This window comes from Raphanus sativus, chromosome 5, assembly GCF_000801105.2.
Source record: "Raphanus sativus cultivar WK10039 chromosome 5, ASM80110v3, whole genome shotgun sequence".
Lineage (NCBI taxonomy): Eukaryota > Viridiplantae > Streptophyta > Magnoliopsida > Brassicales > Brassicaceae > Raphanus > Raphanus sativus.
Window position 1 is genome coordinate 37,289,046 of NC_079515.1, and position 16,648 is coordinate 37,305,693.

General features: G+C 37.8%; 5 protein-coding genes and 1 long non-coding RNA gene across 6 annotated transcripts; 3 read left to right on the plus strand and 3 right to left on the minus strand.

Moving 5' to 3' along the window:
* Positions 1-1,019: 1,019 nt before the first annotated feature.
* LOC108860992 (growth-regulating factor 5-like) lies at positions 1,020-3,114 on the minus strand. Its single transcript, XM_018634826.2, has 4 exons — positions 2,506-3,114; positions 1,941-2,385; positions 1,429-1,853; positions 1,020-1,344 (listed from the first exon to the last, which is right to left on the minus strand). Exons 1-4 carry the CDS (start codon positions 2,699-2,701, stop codon positions 1,337-1,339), a joined length of 1,074 nt encoding a protein of 357 aa, XP_018490328.1. The 5' UTR covers positions 2,702-3,114; the 3' UTR covers positions 1,020-1,336.
* A 1,661-nt stretch (positions 3,115-4,775) lies between these two features.
* On the minus strand, positions 4,776-8,707 carry LOC108859807 (dihydrolipoyllysine-residue acetyltransferase component 2 of pyruvate dehydrogenase complex, mitochondrial-like). The gene is made up of 19 exons (XM_018633717.2): positions 8,638-8,707; positions 8,391-8,478; positions 8,216-8,283; positions 8,048-8,109; positions 7,926-7,966; positions 7,537-7,592; positions 7,390-7,464; positions 7,212-7,304; positions 6,804-7,043; positions 6,645-6,717; positions 6,429-6,529; positions 6,199-6,284; positions 6,050-6,125; positions 5,893-5,960; positions 5,747-5,813; positions 5,558-5,653; positions 5,375-5,477; positions 5,192-5,287; positions 4,776-5,109 (listed from the first exon to the last, which is right to left on the minus strand). Exons 1-19 carry the CDS (start codon positions 8,674-8,676, stop codon positions 5,039-5,041), a joined length of 1,599 nt encoding a protein of 532 aa, XP_018489219.1. The 5' UTR covers positions 8,677-8,707; the 3' UTR covers positions 4,776-5,038.
* Positions 8,640-10,145, plus strand: LOC130495095 (uncharacterized). The gene is made up of 2 exons (XR_008934374.1): positions 8,640-9,584; positions 9,898-10,145. It is a non-coding gene; the product is annotated as an uncharacterized LOC130495095 (long non-coding RNA).
* Positions 10,146-10,888: 743 nt separating this feature from the next.
* LOC108856605 (eukaryotic initiation factor 4A-1-like) lies at positions 10,889-13,281 on the plus strand. Its single transcript, XM_018630449.2, has 4 exons — positions 10,889-11,049; positions 11,610-11,679; positions 11,765-11,868; positions 11,949-13,281. Exons 2-4 carry the CDS (start codon positions 11,612-11,614, stop codon positions 13,013-13,015), a joined length of 1,239 nt encoding a protein of 412 aa, XP_018485951.1. The 5' UTR covers positions 10,889-11,049; positions 11,610-11,611; the 3' UTR covers positions 13,016-13,281.
* Positions 13,282-14,017: 736 nt separating this feature from the next.
* On the plus strand, positions 14,018-14,587 carry LOC108859842 (uncharacterized). The gene has a single exon (XM_018633750.2). The coding sequence runs from the start codon at positions 14,149-14,151 to the stop codon at positions 14,431-14,433; it is 285 nt and encodes a 94-aa protein (XP_018489252.1). The 5' UTR covers positions 14,018-14,148; the 3' UTR covers positions 14,434-14,587.
* Positions 14,588-14,728: 141 nt separating this feature from the next.
* On the minus strand, positions 14,729-16,620 carry LOC108861063 (EPIDERMAL PATTERNING FACTOR-like protein 3). Its single transcript, XM_018634890.2, has 2 exons — positions 15,824-16,620; positions 14,729-15,558 (listed from the first exon to the last, which is right to left on the minus strand). The coding sequence occupies exons 1-2, from the start codon at positions 15,966-15,968 to the stop codon at positions 15,308-15,310; spliced, it is 396 nt and encodes a 131-aa protein (XP_018490392.2). The 5' UTR covers positions 15,969-16,620; the 3' UTR covers positions 14,729-15,307.
* Positions 16,621-16,648: the final 28 nt, after the last annotated feature.

The following is a 16,648-nucleotide window of genomic DNA, read 5'->3' on the forward strand; positions in this document are numbered from 1 at the left end:
CTTTGATTAGCTCTTGGATATTAGAATCTGAGAAGGCTGAATCTAGGTTATGTGCATCCGTATCTTCTTATCTAATGTTCCAAAGTTCAAACTTTATAAAAGATTCGTATGGAAATAAGAATTTGATAATCCATCTCTGCCTCTGCGGTCTGGTTTGTTTTGGTTAGAGCTAGTGGGAACTTTTGCGTATTTGAAGAGCTGTGTACTACATCGATCATGAGTAGTTTGTTTGTATGCGTTAGGGAATTTCTGCTGTTCTGAAAGTTTCATGACCAGATTCGGGTAACAACAATACAACACGGTTGAAGAAGATGATGATCTTGTTACCTACTGTCAAAGTGTTTTAAGACGCGTTTTTGCTTGGTATGACTGAGCTATGATGTGCTGGTTTTGATCTGGACCTGATTCCGCTCACAGAATCTTCGTTGGCAACATGCTTTTTTAGATGCTCATCATATAGATAAGTTTATATATTATATATATATAGTATGAAATATTGGAATAGAATACGATTAGTACTGGTAATGATTCCAAGTAATCATACGCACGTAAAAGCTTTATATACTTAATGAATCAAGACTTATTAGTCATGATCTTTAAACTCTTCCTCGTTCCTTTTGCTTAAGAAGCACATGCATGGAATGGAAGTATGCAACCAAAAGTTGTATATGATTGTTTTTCCGATGCACGACAAATCTATAATGCCTTCATTTTAAATATTTTAATAGTTATATAAAATATATATATATACATATGTTCTTTTTAATAATTAGATTAAAATATATATGTTCTTTTTAATAATTGAGTCTATAAACGTCATTTGACCTGTCTATAGTCTCAATATACATTAGTTTGGTTTATCCAGAATCATAGTAATCTTTAGATTACGCCATGATTATTATCCCTTTCCAAATGAGATTTTAGCACACTTTTTGTGGGGGTTATGTTTTTTTTTTTATTTCACATGTAACTGCAAATAAAATAATTCCATAGGTTAGCAACTAAAGATGCTTGCGTCCTAAGAAACTAATCAAAATATATATAGTGTTTCTTTCAGCTACATCCAAATAAATCAAAAACGATAAGAAAAAAAATAGCTGGAAAAGCCAGAGACACACAGTTACACACAGATATAGATGTCGGATCACTATTCTTGTTCGACCTCTAAACACAACATATAGAAAAATGAAATATCATACATAACTGTATACATACAGGGTCTCTGAAAACAGTGTCTTGTCTCAGTGTCCCACGGAAATAGATGAAATGTGACCCTTCAACATGTCAAACTCGTGTGTGTTGGTGCAGACCCATCATTGATGCTATCTGGCCTTAATCAGCTTCCTGAGAAATCAAATTAGAACTAATTTATTAGCATAGTTAAACTGTATTTATCTAGCTATTAGCATGGATCAGATTGCAGATTACCAGTGTCGAGTCTTGACTGGGAAGAAAGGTCAAGCCAAGAATCTGAACTATTCTTGTTCTGTGCCCAGTCCTCACCAAAGAAATGATGGATAGACTTCTTTGTTTCCGATGAATCTTTCTCCTCCTCTTCTTGATTTTGATCACTTTGTCTCGATGTGTTTGTCAAGACGGTTCTTGTGGGTTTGTTGAACATGTCGGCTCCTAAAACGAAACATTGTTGTTGTTGTGGTTGTTGTTGACGATGATCTTGATGTTGAGATGATGATGATGAGGATGAGTATGTGTGATGATGATGATCAGAGCTACTACCGTGGTACGAATCATTCATTGCTGTTGCTAACGCTTGTTGGTGATGGTATGGAGACTCTTGAAAGCTTTTAGAAGCTTCTGGAAAAAACGTTCTCTCCCCAATCCCTTGAAAATTTCTGAAACCATATTAGAACAGAGATTCTGTTATAACTAAAGATCATGCATGGTTCACAAAATTCTCAAGAATTAAAAAGACACAGAACCTGAAGTCTTTGTGGTCAGTTTCAGAAGCTAAGACATTGAAGTGAGAAGTAGAAGTGTTTTGATGAAGTGACAAAGCAGAAGCATGCTGAAGAGTTTGTTGCTGTTTAGGTGAAGAAGGATAAGGATAACTATTACTACTACCAACACCAAACCTACTGTAGAGGTCAATGAAAGGAAATGAAGAAGAAGAAGACAAGGTAGGGCTTATTGGGCTGTCTTTGTTGGGGAAAGAGAGAGATGGTGATGTTAAAGGAGCAGTTGTCTGATTCTGATCAAGAGTTTTCTTGGCACGGTTTTTCCCTCTATGCATGTGTTTTTCACAGTACTTTGAATCTGGGTACGCTTCTCTTGAGCATCTCCACTTCTTACCATCTGTTCTTCTGCATCTTCCTGGTTCTGGATCTGTTTTTGTCCCAAATCCCATCTGGTAGGATCCCCACCCAACTGCATCATTCAATTATAACCAAGAACCTAAAGTTATCATGATGTTTGTTATAAAACCCTAGTTAAGACCTTAATTGAAATCAACAAAATAGAAAAATAATAATTAAGTTTAGGGCTTACTGGATTGGTGAGGGATGAGTCTAGAGACCAATGAAGAGTCCAAGCTTCTTCTAATGGAGAAGATGAGCTCAGGAGGGACAGGAACACCTGAGACCATGTACTTGTAAATTAGGGCTTGATGCTCCAGTTCTTGCCATTGTGTTGGTGTAAATGGAGGCCTGTATGTTGTTCTCCCATTAGTTCCACTTTGGTTCATCGTCTTTCTTCTTTCTCTAGCTTTTCCTCAGAGGGTTATGTAGCTTTCTTGATGGATTCAGAGATTAGCTAGGGTTCCTGAGTTTAGGACAGAGACAGACAACGAAGAACCACTTTCTGTCACTTTTTCCTCTGGATTGATCTCACTCTCTCTCTAAACATATACTCCTCGGATGCAATTTGCATGTACACTAGCTAGCTTCTCCCTCTTCAGGAGGCCTGTCCCTCTTTTATGTATACTCTACTTTTATAGTTAGAGAAGATCAAAGTTATTACATAATACTATAATAGAGATTACTATACTGTTATTCACACTCTATTACCTTAGAAATAAAATTAAAATTAGGGTTTTCATGGAGAATTTTTAAAATAAAAGTCAAAACAAGATTTTATATTAATATTTAATTGAATTATTTATATCACACAACATTCATAAAATCTAAAAGAGATATATATATATATATATAATTTGTAAGAATTTTTTTTTAAATGTCAAATGAGGACCAGAGTTTTAAGGAGTTTTGCCATGTTGTGTAAAATCAAAACAACATTAAAATATCCAATATTGTAAATGTTCAAATAGGTAGATAGGGAAGAAGAGTGTGGTTCTATAAAAGACTGGCAAATCTGAAGAGACTCTCGGGCCCGGTGCTTCTGTTGCTTCTTCTGCAGCACTTGATGCTCTTGTCTCTCTGGCTACTTTTTCCTCTCTTCACAAATCACAGTCATCTATAACATCAGACACCCCCTATTTAAAAAAATAAAATATCCATATATATATTGTATGTAATAAAGTGCATTGATTTTCTGGTGGCAATTTTTTTTTCTTCCTTTGAGCCGATGCCCTTTTTAATTTAATTTCTTTCCCAGCACTTCGAGTGCCACTTCCTATATACTGAGTCGATGATCTTATTTACATTATCTTTCCTACATTTCGTTATTTTATTTGTTACTTTGTTGAATTAATCTTCTAAAGAAATACTGATAATGACATCCTAATATATGCAAAGCTTAAAATATTTAATATTTTGTAAAAAAGTTTGCCTACAATCCAGTTTTTATAGTTACTTTCTTAATTTCTGTACGTTTTATTGTTATTGGTACTTGGTAGTAGCTTCTTATTTGTTGTATCTTATATGGTTATTGGAAGTAGCTTCCATTCTGGTCATTGTAATTTACAATTGTTGACAAAAAAGAAAAGTAATTATAATTACATGGTGAGCTATGTAGAAAAACATGGTGTCGTTATTTAGGTGTCACAAAATGGTAAATAAGGAAGGAAGAAAGGGTGTTTAGATGAGAAGTAGAGAGCAAGGAAGAGACCAATGGATAAAGAGGGGGGGGGGACTAGGTTTGTTTGGTTGCAACTTGCAAGTGAAGCGAAAGTACTTTTCTTCCTTTTTGAAAAAAAATGTTAAATTTTTTGTCGTTTTTATTAAAAATTCGTTCCGGTATTAGTCTTAAGAAATAAGAAAGAAGAGAGACATGTGAAGAATCAGAAATATTCAGAGAGGGTTGGATTCATTGAAGAGAGTAAGTCTGTTCACTACTCTGTTTGTTTCTCTGTCTCTTTTCACATGCTCATTTTCTCTCCTCTTTTCTGAAGCCCACTAGATTCTCTCTTCTTACACACCTACAATCTACCACTCTTTTTTTTTTTTTTAAACAATCTACCACTCTTTACATACAATATCTATGTACTTAATTCACACACATACATAAAATAAGTTTGATATAACCTTCAAAATTTAGTGTTTCCTAAAACATGTCTGAGTTTATAAATAATTCGATTAGTAACATTGTTAAATAGTATAACTACGGAGTATAACAAAAGATTTGCCAAACTAAATCGTACTATCCTCGAGGGAAAAAAATTATTTGCATCAAAATTTTGAGGCTAGTTGTTTTTTTATATATTTCGCGATTTTGTATGTGTTTCAACAACTAACCATCATACTAACCACTAAAATGTGTGATCTTATATTATATGTAGAGATGCTCTAAGATGGTATTAAACATTCATCTCTAGTTATAATTAACAAATAATAAATCGGTTATATTGTGATGCCATCCCATGATGAAACCAACAATACATTTAACAGTCAACTTGTTGGATTCCTGATTTTATTTTGAGATAAAAAAATCTGTCAACTCAACGTAAAGAATGGCAAGAGCAAGCAAACTTGTCAACTCAACGTAAAGAATGGCAAGAGCAAGCAAACTTTGGAAGGCATGCACATGGCTAAAGGGAACAAATCTGGAAGGAACTGTTAAACCAGAGAAATTTCATGTCATGCTCTTATGAGCTTTAGCTTTGACGTGTGTGTGTGTGTGGAGTTTAGAGCAACATAGACTCTGGGGTCTCGATGTAGCCCTTGAATGCTTTCAACCATTCAGCTCCAATGGCACCTGCACAAGTAAACGACTTACTATTAGACCTTTTCCATGTGATGATGATAATAATGGCGTAGGAATAGACGTGGATATGTACCATCTATTACACGGTGGTCACAGCTAAGTGTTACAGACATGTAGAAAGCAACGTTGTATTGGTCAGGACCACTACCAGTAACAACTCTCTTCTCAGCTGTTTCGAGATTCAGACAAAACAATACAATAAGCTAGGGGAAGAAACTTCAATGGATAGACGGAACATGTGTGTGTAGGTAGTTACCAGATCCGATGGCTAGAATAGCAGCTTGAGGTGGATTGATGACAGCGCAGAACTGTTTGATGCCAAAAGGTCCTCCCAGGTTGGAAACTGTGAATGTTCCTCCCTGTCAAAAGAAACAGTTTGAGCTGATTCGCTTTCGTAGAAGCAATTATTAGTAAAGCAGTGGCAGAATCGTAATCAAACCTCGTAATCTTCAGGCTTCAAGCTGTTTTCTTTAGCCTTCTGAGCCAAGAACCGAACCTCTTCTCCAATTGTAGACAGCCCTTTCTTGTCAGCGTCCTGGAATTAAGCATTTGATTTAGTGAGTCATTTAAAAATCTGGAATTTCTGCAATGGGAAGGTTTGATAACTGTATTGAGAGTGCTCTCGCACCTTGACAACAGGAACGTAAAGCCCATTTTCTGTTTGTACTGCGACATTGATGTTCACATTGCTAAATCTGTAAAGAAGTAAGGAGAGAAGTCAACAAATGATTTGCAAAGTTGTCATGAACATGTGAAGCAGCAAAATCCACTTACTGGCGGATGTATTCGTCTGTCCATGAACTATTGCACTGAGGAACTTTCCGTAGAGCCAATGCAGCAGCCTGCAAATTTCAAATAAGAAAATATTTCATAACGGATAGAAACAGAGGTTTGATTTGGCTTTGCTTTCACAAACAGAAGTAAAATGTACCTTAATAACAAGATCATTTACAGATATACGTTTCCCGCCTGAAGCCTCTTGAAATGAATTCAGTTGACTCCTAAGACTGCGTATAAAAATAGCTATGTCTAGCATCCACTGGTCGAATCAAAATACATCATCTGAAACATAATACTTACCCCATCAATTTGTCAACACATGTATCCACGGTCAAGTAGTAGTGGGGAATAGTTTGCTTTGAGAATGCCAAACGTGAGGCTGTGACCTGTCAAAATCATACAAGAAACAGATTTCAGAATACTTGAACTAGGGATATTTGGCCCATATTAGAAAACATAGAGAAATATAGGGTTGAAGAAATCAAGAAATCAGACAAGTAATCATGATATAAGGTTGTATAGGTATTTGCCTTTCGTATCTGAGTGTGAGGGATGTCGACATAGTCCAGAGCTGGAACCTTTGAATCGGTGGGCTTGGGAGGCTTGGCAGTAGTTTCTTTTCCGCGTGAAGCTGTACCACATGAAGATGTATTAGGAAACAGCGATTGTGTAAATACTGCTAATGGAGAAAAGAATGACTCGGAGGACAATGTAGGGAGAGGGAAAGAGAAAAGGAGTTATGTTACCTAAGAACTCTTCGACATCAGCCTTCACTATCCGTCCTTCAGGACCTGTTCCTTTGATGCTTGAAAGCGGTACCTAATATTTTCAAGGGACAAGTTGGAGATAACTTAGAGCACAGAGATTAACCACAAGAGCTTTAGTAGTATGTTTTGGAAACTAACACTATTATCCTCAGCCAGCTTTTTTGCAAGAGGACTAGCAGAAATACGATCTTCTGAAGGAGCAGAGCTTGGCTTGGAAGTCTTGGCTTCAGGAGCACTAGCTGGCTTCTCTACCTTCTCTTCCTTTGGTGGGGAAGGAGCTGGTTTTGCTTCAGGAGCAGCGGGACTAGTATCAGATGATGGGGTGTAATTTTTAAACTTTTGAATATCTTCTTCCTCTTCTACTGTGATAGCAATCACCTACTCGGACAAAGACAACGATTTATATATAATTCTACAAATGACAACAAAGATCTTTGCCAATTTTTGATGCATAATTTCTTCAACTCCCAGTCACAAAAAGGGAGCGTAGAGTTCAAAAAATCATAAAAATCATGGCAGCCCATGATAATAAACAGATCTTCATACCTCCCCAACTTGAATTGCTTTTGCCCCCTCCTCCTTCAGTATCTTAGCGAGATAACCCTCTTCCATGCATTCCATTTCAACGGTTGCTTTGTCCTAAAATAATATAGATTGATATTAGTGTTATATTCCTGGCATAATAGTATGAACAAAGAAGAGATTCAATCTAAATTAACATTACAGTTTCAACTTCACAAAGCACTTCACCGGGAGCGACTTTATCACCTTCTTTCTTCAGCCACCTGGCAATGTTACCCTGAAGTTTGGACAGATAGCTTTAGTATAAAGATATTAAACTTGTAGTGAGGAAGTAATCGGAGGTCCATGCCTCAGTCATTGTTGGCGAAAGAGAAGGCATTCCGATCTCTTGGTGAGGAGGAAGATCTGAAACAGATGCAGAAGCTCTTGGTAAAACGGACAATGAGTGTAACAGAAACATGATGGTCGCAAAAGACACAAAAACAAAGTTAAACCACTAGTTTTTTCCAGTTAGAAATAAAATTCACACTAGTCGGAAAAAAAAAAAAAAAAAAAAATTCACACAGTTACACGAACTCACTATGTAGTACACACAGTTGCCGTAATTGAAATTCTGTGATAAACACGTTAGATGTCGTTGAACAGCTACATAGCTAGCATATACTGATATACAAGACTACAATAGTAAGGTGAAAGTTACAAGAATAAAAAATAAACTCGGGACGAAGAACCAACTACCTGAACCAGATGAAAACCCTCGTAGTGATCGCATCTGGGAGCTGATACGCAAACAAAAGAAGGTTACTGTTATGCAGCAAGAAGTATGCACTTTGGCAAACGGATTTAGAGGAGTAACTTACCTCATATACTCTCTAAAAAATGATGGCCCTGTCATTGTTGAAATACCACTAGGCATTGGTACCTATATAACACATTTAATGACATCACCACTAAAGAAAAACACAGAGGATTATGCTATTAGACATGATGTAGACGAGAAAAGGAAACTGAAGAGCAAGGGGCTTTACAGTGCTGGCACGACATATAGAAATTCTCTCTAACGGGGAATAAGACAGACGAGTAGTCTTGAGCATATCTGAAGAGGCAAAAACAGAAAACACTGAAGCAACAGGCATATATAAACTCAAAACATATACACTTTCAATTATATGATCATGTAATGAAGAGGAGAGTTAAATTAACCTTGTCTTGCAGTGAGAGTACTGCTGTTGGAGAAGCCACGGACTGCCACAGCATGCTCACGCCGAAGTAAAGTGGAGACATGTTTAAGCTGTCAAATCCAAATTAAAACAATCGATTGGACTAGAACAATAAAGATCATCAACACTTGGAAGCGTAAAATGAATGAATCAAAAACGAAGAAACGACGATCAACGGAAGAAGTAGAAAACGATCAAAACGGCACAGAAAATGAGAATCAGGTAGGTACCTTCTTGGAATGAATGATGATACGAGATGCGTAAGTCATAGCCGATCGGAACTGTTTAGGGTTTTCAGAAAAAAAAAAATCGAGATTTGAGTTTCCAATTCCAATTTCGACTTCTTCTTCTGCGCTGTTGTTGTTATGGATTCTCTTCGGGGAGCTTTTGCGTCTTGCCAAAAGACAGCGATCATCAGGTGCGTTAGAGCATGTTTATCGCCGTAGCTTAATGACGTTGCTTAATATAATTACAACTAAAAGAAAATAAAAAATAGAAGAAAGCAGAAGCGACGGCCCCTAATTAAGCACGAGAAGCAACGTTGCTTCTTGGACATGTGTCGTGACTCTTTCTCTCTCTCTCGTTTATTCGCGAAGAAGGAAGAAGGAAGAAGAAGCCATGGCAGGAGTATGACCGATGACTCAGGATTGGAGCCTGTGGTGACTCGGACTTTCAGCCTCGCCTCTTTCTGCCTCGACGGGTCCAAACTCACCGAGAATCCCGACGGTGGTGATCCCGCCCGTTTCGTCCTCAGAAACCTTCGAATCCGTTTCCGGCACTACCGCAAAGCATAGCAATGATTGGTTCTCTGTCTCTCTCTCTCTGCCGATTACGAAAATCGTATGCATCTGTGTCGAATCAAGCATCTGTTTTGAGAATTGATAGATAAAAGCTTTGTTGTTTTGTGATTGTATTTGGATTTTTAGAAGGAAAAAAAAACGCTGACTTTGTTTCTTTTCGTTCTCTATCTCTCTCTCTGTTGATCACGAAAACCGTATCCATCTGAGTCGAATCGAAAGGTAAAATCCTTGTTGTTTTGTGATTGTGTTGGGATTATGATTTGGTTGAAAAAAAGTGGCTGACTTTATTTATTTCTGTTCTCTATCGATCTCTCTCTGTTGCTCCCGAAAACAGGATGCATCTAAGTCGAATTGAAACAGCTGAGTCAGATCGTAAGGTAAATTATTTGTTGTTTTGTTTGTGTGGTAAGATTCATAGATGCTTCTCAATCAGTTGGGTTATGTGTATCTTCTCTTCTCAACCTAAGATTAGAGAATCAGATACCAAAAGCTTGATATAGAATTTTAGAATCAGGTACCAAAAGCTTGTCTGCTTTGTTATGAATTACTCTGTGTTTTTTTCCTGTCTACTTTGAACTTTGTTTGTTGTTGTTGGTTGTGTTATGTCTGTACTTTTGATGATATAAATGTGTTCTTGTTCTCATGTTGTTCTTGTTCTCATGTTGTTCTTCTTGTCGTTATTATTGTCAGGTAAATAATTAGTGAAAGAGTGGAGCTCTCAGGTGGTGATCACTAGCATTACTATAGGAGGCCTTCTATTGCTTATTGGAAGCCATCAGAAAGAAAAGGTACGTTATTGGAACAACATCAAGAATGGCTTTTCTAGTGAACTGATCTTAGTGATGGTCGGTTGTGGCTTTAAGCTTCTTGTTCTGTTTTATGTAGTTTTTGTTATGAAAAAACGTATCACGGTTTTAATGTAGTTTAAATGTTCTTGGTTATTGTCAAATGTTCCTGGTCTTGATCTTCTTCTATTTTCTCATTGTTTCAAATTTTCTTGTTGTTCTTGTTGATCTTGTTTATCTTCAATAAAATTATGTTTATTTTTTTAAGCACCCCTTAATTAAGCAACTACCAATAAACCCCTTTAGTTAAGTATCTCTCAACAAAGTTGCTTGTCTTAATTTTAATAGTTAAAAATTAATGATGACCCACTTAAGCAACACTTAAGGTTGCTACCAATAAACATGCTCTTAGTTAGTTAAGTGGTGGGGGGGGGAATCAATCCAACGGCTGGGATTAGTCAATAACTATTCCAAAAAGTCAACTTTTTAATGGGCCTACTTCAGTTAATGGGTCTTGAGAAATATATAACAGCTTCTGCTGACATTTATATTTGTTTCTTCACCTTTAGTGGTTTTTGAGATGGTGCTAGCTAAGCTAACCAATTTTATACACTGTGACGCATTCTATCACTAATTGCTGTTAATTAGTGTTTTTTGGGACACAGGTCGTCAAAACTTACTCCTTAAGACACGAACTGGTGTTCCTGTCCCGTCCAACGCAAAACAAGTAAACTGAAAGGCCAAGTAAGGGCAAAAGCGGAACTACGAGAAAAATAGGAGAATGATTCCTATCGAGAAAACCCTAGCACGACGACTCGTGTAAAGAAAAAAAAAAGGAAAAAGAAAAAGAGAAGAGAGGAGGAGTATATAAAGATAAATAACGTGTTTCTCTCAGCCTCTATTTACCAATTGTTTCAGTCTCTCTCTCTCTCTCCTTTACAAAGCCTCAATCTTCGCTCTCCCTTCGCCGCGGTTTAGATCCGAGTTTGGGAGAAACAGCCTCCCTAAGTTAAACAAAAAAGCACTCTACTTCAGTTTCCAATCTTTTTCTCTCCAGGTTTGCCTCGGACTTAGTGATTCTCGATTCAGTTATTGATTGGGTCTTTACTTTTTTTTTCCCTATATACTGTTCTGGCAGATATGTTTCGAAAGTTTATAAATTTCTTTGATTCATTCATATAAAAAAATCTGATAACTTCTCTGCCGATAGTTACAGGTGATGCTTTTAGATCGCGTTTATATTTTTCTACCTACTATAGATTATGAGCGCTGATGATGACGAATATTTATGTTTGGATCTACCCTTAGCTTTATAAAATCTACTGATTTTTGTGGCGTAAGGATGTCTTTCTAAGACCAAAGTCTCTCAATAGAAAATAGGATTTGGCTTCAAGCTCTACTGATTTTGTTTGTGTTGTGACACCAGATTGTTCTTATCTATCTCGTTACTAACTTTGTTTGTTTGAATTAAATGGAGGAATTGGCTGAGTGGTTTGTGTCTATCGTATTGGATTAACCATATGTCTTTAAAAACATTCTCTCCGAACATTCTTCATTGTAGTTGTTGGCTTTTGTTTTCTGTTATCGCTAATTGTTGTTGTTCTGTGTTACATGTAGTCATGGCAGGATCCGCACCCGAAGGCACACAGTTTGATGCACGTCAGTTCGACCAGAAGTTGAACGATGTGTGAGTTTCTTACTCTGTTTCATTCTTTTGTGTATTGTTGTATGTAAACTCTAGTTTCTTACTGTTTTTTTTTTATGGGATGCAGCCTTGAGGGACAGGATGAGTTCTTCACCTCTTACGATGAGGTTCACGACAGCTTTGACGCCATGGGTCTTCAAGAAAATCTCCTCAGGGGTATCTACGCTTATGGTAACGTCTCCAATAACCTTTCTTTTTTTTGTTCTTCTCTCTCTCTTTCTTTTAAAACCTGACCTCTTTTTACTACACAGGTTTTGAGAAGCCCTCTGCGATTCAGCAAAGAGGAATCGTCCCTTTCTGCAAGGGCCTCGACGTGATCCAACAGGCCCAGTCCGGTACCGGCAAAACCGCAACGTTCTGCTCCGGCGTCCTTCAGCAGCTGGACTTCACCATCGTCCAGTGCCAGGCCCTCGTCCTCGCACCAACCAGAGAGCTCGCCCAGCAGATTGAAAAAGTCATGAGAGCACTCGGCGACTACCTCGGCGTCAAGGTCCACGCCTGCGTCGGCGGAACCAGCGTCCGTGAGGACCAGCGTATCCTCCAAGCCGGCGTCCACGTCGTCGTGGGAACCCCCGGCCGCGTCTTCGACATGCTCAAGAGACAGTCCCTCCGCGCTGACAACATCAAGATGTTCGTCCTCGACGAGGCCGACGAGATGCTCTCCCGCGGTTTCAAGGACCAGATCTACGACATCTTCCAGCTCCTCCCGCCCAAGATCCAGGTCGGCGTCTTCTCGGCGACCATGCCTCCCGAAGCTCTCGAGATCACGAGGAAGTTCATGAGCAAGCCGGTGAGGATCCTGGTGAAGCGAGACGAGCTCACCCTGGAAGGTATCAAGCAGTTCTACGTCAACGTGGAGAAGGAAGACTGGAAGCTCGAGACGCTCTGCGACCTCTACGAGACGCTAGCCATCACTCAGAGCGTCATCTTCGTGAACACCAGGCGGAAGGTGGACTGGCTCACCGATAAAATGAGGGGCCGGGACCACACTGTCTCTGCCACTCACGGAGACATGGACCAGAACACGAGAGACATCATCATGAGGGAGTTCAGGTCGGGATCCTCGCGCGTGCTTATCACGACCGATCTGTTGGCTCGTGGTATCGATGTGCAGCAGGTGTCGCTGGTGATCAACTACGATCTGCCGACTCAGCCGGAGAATTACCTCCACCGTATCGGAAGGAGTGGGAGGTTTGGGAGGAAAGGTGTGGCGATTAACTTTGTGACCAAGGATGATGAGAGGATGTTGTTTGATATTCAGAAGTTTTACAATGTCGTTGTTGAGGAGCTTCCTTCTAACGTTGCTGATCTCCTGTGAGAAGGAGAAGTTCGCTCTTGCTGTTCTATCACACCGGAGAAGGAAAGGTTTTTTTGTTTTTGAAAGGCACAACGACTACTCTTTGATTTGATTTTGACACTTCTCTCTCTCTATTTACGAACATATCTCTCTCTATCTCTCTTTTCCGACCAGTTTTATATTTAAGATCATATGGAATGTTTATTTCTGGTTTGTTGTTTGTCATTTGTTTTTGTATCCATCAAATCTTTTCGTGAGAGTTTTGTTTTCAAAACGTGTTTCTACTCTATCATGGTCCTTATTTATCACTCCAAGCTTTTAAACCAAGTAAAAATCCAACATTGTTTTAAAATTAATCAACATAATCATGGCATGTGTATGAATTAGCGACCCTTAACTTGATACCATGAAGAATTTTTTTTGCCTAACCATTTAACGTCTCCCTCTTCTTATTACATCTTCTTTTAGTTTGGAACTTTTTTTCTATTCTAGTTTACAGCAATGTTTTAGGCATTGAAAATAAAAATATATTCCTCAAGTTTGTATATAGTATTATATTTTCTCTGAAAATGTATTATTCAAAATTTATAGAGGATGAATGTTCATTATGTGTTTGATGATATATTCAAGCCTACCACCGACAGGTTGCTTTTATAATTTTAAACGAAATTATTGGTCTGAGAAAGTTCTGCCAAGTTTCTTCACGAAAATGAAACTGGTATTGAGTTAAATTAAGAAAAATAACTCAAGTTATTCCATCTTTAGTTTCTAATGAGAAATTACCGGTTCGGACAAAAAGCACGTGCCGACTAGAAAAAAAATAGTTGGGAAAGCATCACATCACATCCACACAAACCAACTACGACAATGGTAAGAAAAAAAAGCTTGAAAAGTCCAATGATTAAATTGAAACCAAATTTGTAACATAATTGTTTAGTTACAACTTACAAGTGGGTTGGGTCCTTTAGACCAACTCCGCATGAAAATTGTAAATTAATTTCCCAAAAAGACACCTTTAATAATTTGAAAAAAGAAGCAATCATATCGTTAATTTCCTTTTATAAAGTACAATCCAGTTAAAAAACAGAGACGACTACTCAAAATCAGGGAGCCACCACCACCACCACCATAGAGAATTCTTCTTACAAAGAAAAATGGAACCAACAGCCGCGTCTGGAAACGGCCGAGACGCAGTTGTGGTGAAAGGTTACAGTTTCGACGATTCAGCAGCAGCAGATCAGACAAACGATTACCAGATGAAGGTAAAGAAAAGCAAAAGCGCTTCAAGCGCGGGGTCTAGAAGCTGGAGTTTCAGCGATCCAGAGACGCGGAGGAAGAGAAGAGTCGCTGGCTATAAGGTTTACTCCGTTGAGCAGAAGATGAAGGGATCCATTAGAAAGAGCTTCAAGTGGTTCAAAGATGTTATCGGTATTTCTTGAAACTATATTCTCCTCTCCTTCACTTTCTTTCTTTCTCAATATTATATAATATATGTAAAACCCCAATCAATGAATCTCTTTCTTGCTGAGTGTGTTAAATATCTTGCAAAAAACTATATATAAGAATCTCTAGTGAGTTTTTATTTTTAGTGTACACTTATTCCCACAAAGAACATTCTACAGTCACTTTGTTTGTTTAATGGATCAACTATGATGTGTTTGGTGGACGTTCTATCACTTGAATCATCCCAACATCATTGGCACTATCATTTGCTAGCCTGGTTACCTAGAAAACATTGATAAACCAGCATAAGTGGTTCAAATCAACAATCAGAAGCTATTATTAGGACTTGTGGTGCATCAGTCTTACAAAGTGCTTTCTGCTTGGGAGAGACACGTCCAACTGCTAGTGCAAGTAATTGATGCTAAATATCATCCTCCGAAGCAATATGTAAGTGTCTTCCCATCAATGATCTATGCAAACGCTGCATATGGATGTTTGATCATCTGATCTGCATTTAGGAAGCCACTTAGTATCAATTATAAAACACTTGAGTATTTTCAGCAACATAGAAGAACAACGTACCGTAAATTAATTGCTGTCTTCGTCTTATCTCCTGTCAAAATTTAGACAGCTTGGATCACGTTGCAGACATAAGTATCAGTTTATACTTCATACTACGTAGCTCAAAATGGTATGCGATGATAAGTTGATTAACGTTTCTCATTTTAAATAACTTTGATTAATTACATATGAAATATCTTGTAGTTACTAAAAGTCCACAATGCTGATGATAATAATTTAAAAAGAGAGACATGTAGGATATATGTTAAGTTGTTGACAAAGTCTAATTAAGGAATAAGAAGTGATTAATTAAGGGGCACAGTGGCATCTCCAACCCTCAGGTTGGTAATTAGCATAATGAGTAGAGAGGTTAGGAACTGAAGAAATGGAAGGGACTTGGATTGCTTCACATGGCTCACATCCATAGCATTTCTTCTCACAATTTGGTGGCTTTGATCCTATTCTTCTCTTCTCCATCTCTCCTATCTCTGTTTTCTCATTTGGCTTCAATATAGGTGGTCTCCTAGAGTTGTGTTCTGCCGCCTGTGGGCTTAATATCCCTGCATATCCAATATTCTCACTCGGTTTAGTCACTAAACTTTAGTGGTTTAGCCAAAAGGTTTAGACTCTCTTATACTAGTCATTAAATTTCTTAAAAGGTAAAAGCAGTTGGAGATTCAACTTAATCTTGTTTTGCAAACAGAAACTAAACAATGTATTTTCTTCACGCTTGAATATCCACATGTATAATTAGCATTATATGCATACATAGTAATGGTTTGATTAGTAGACACAGAAAGATAAAAAAGAAAGAAAAAATCAAACCTGGATGAAAAGAAACATGACTGAAAGCAATAGGTCTGCTTGTTGCACACACCCAGCTCACTACTTGTATCAACGCCATTATAGCCACATACCACTTTCTTATTTCTCCCATTCTCATGATGAAGATAACTTGATGGTTTCTCATGATAAAGATAACTTGATGATGATAATGGCTTTATATAGAAGCCTGAAAGAGGAAGAAGAAGGATACTGAGATCTAAAGAAGCTTGTGGGTTTTAGAGGGGTTTAGTCTTAGGCTTAGTGCCTACAGCATAGGCAAGGTTGTTGCTTATGGGACAAGTCAAGTTATTTTCTTTACCAATCTATTAACTCTTGCCTTCTGATTTAAAAAAAAATCAAAACCGACTAACCTATGAGCATGTTTTCACGTTTTCTTCTCAAGTTTTTTTGGATCTTTGGGATTTTACAACTCATTAATTGAACATCTTTTCTGACATTACCGGGTACATGAAGTAAATATTTGAATCAGAAAACAGTTAAGAAAGAGAGAGAGAGAGAGTCTTTTGTTTGTCTTTGCATAGACTGCAGAGCCATTTTTTTTAGCTCTATGGCCTCGTTTCCATCACTAGCGATAAAAGAAATAAACTAGTAGAAGTAGGGTTATTTTCTTTATAGTACACCGTACACATGTTCAGTGACAAGAGTTATATCCATGCTGCAAGCGTAGGCAGAAGGCTTGGCTTGATGGTGTCAGATCCAATAAATGATGGAAATGGATAGTTTATAGTGTAGGTTAATGCCAAGCTCACAGCCTCACAGGAGTCTGAAACGTTACTCTAGTTATTTTTCATAAATGTTGCTAGT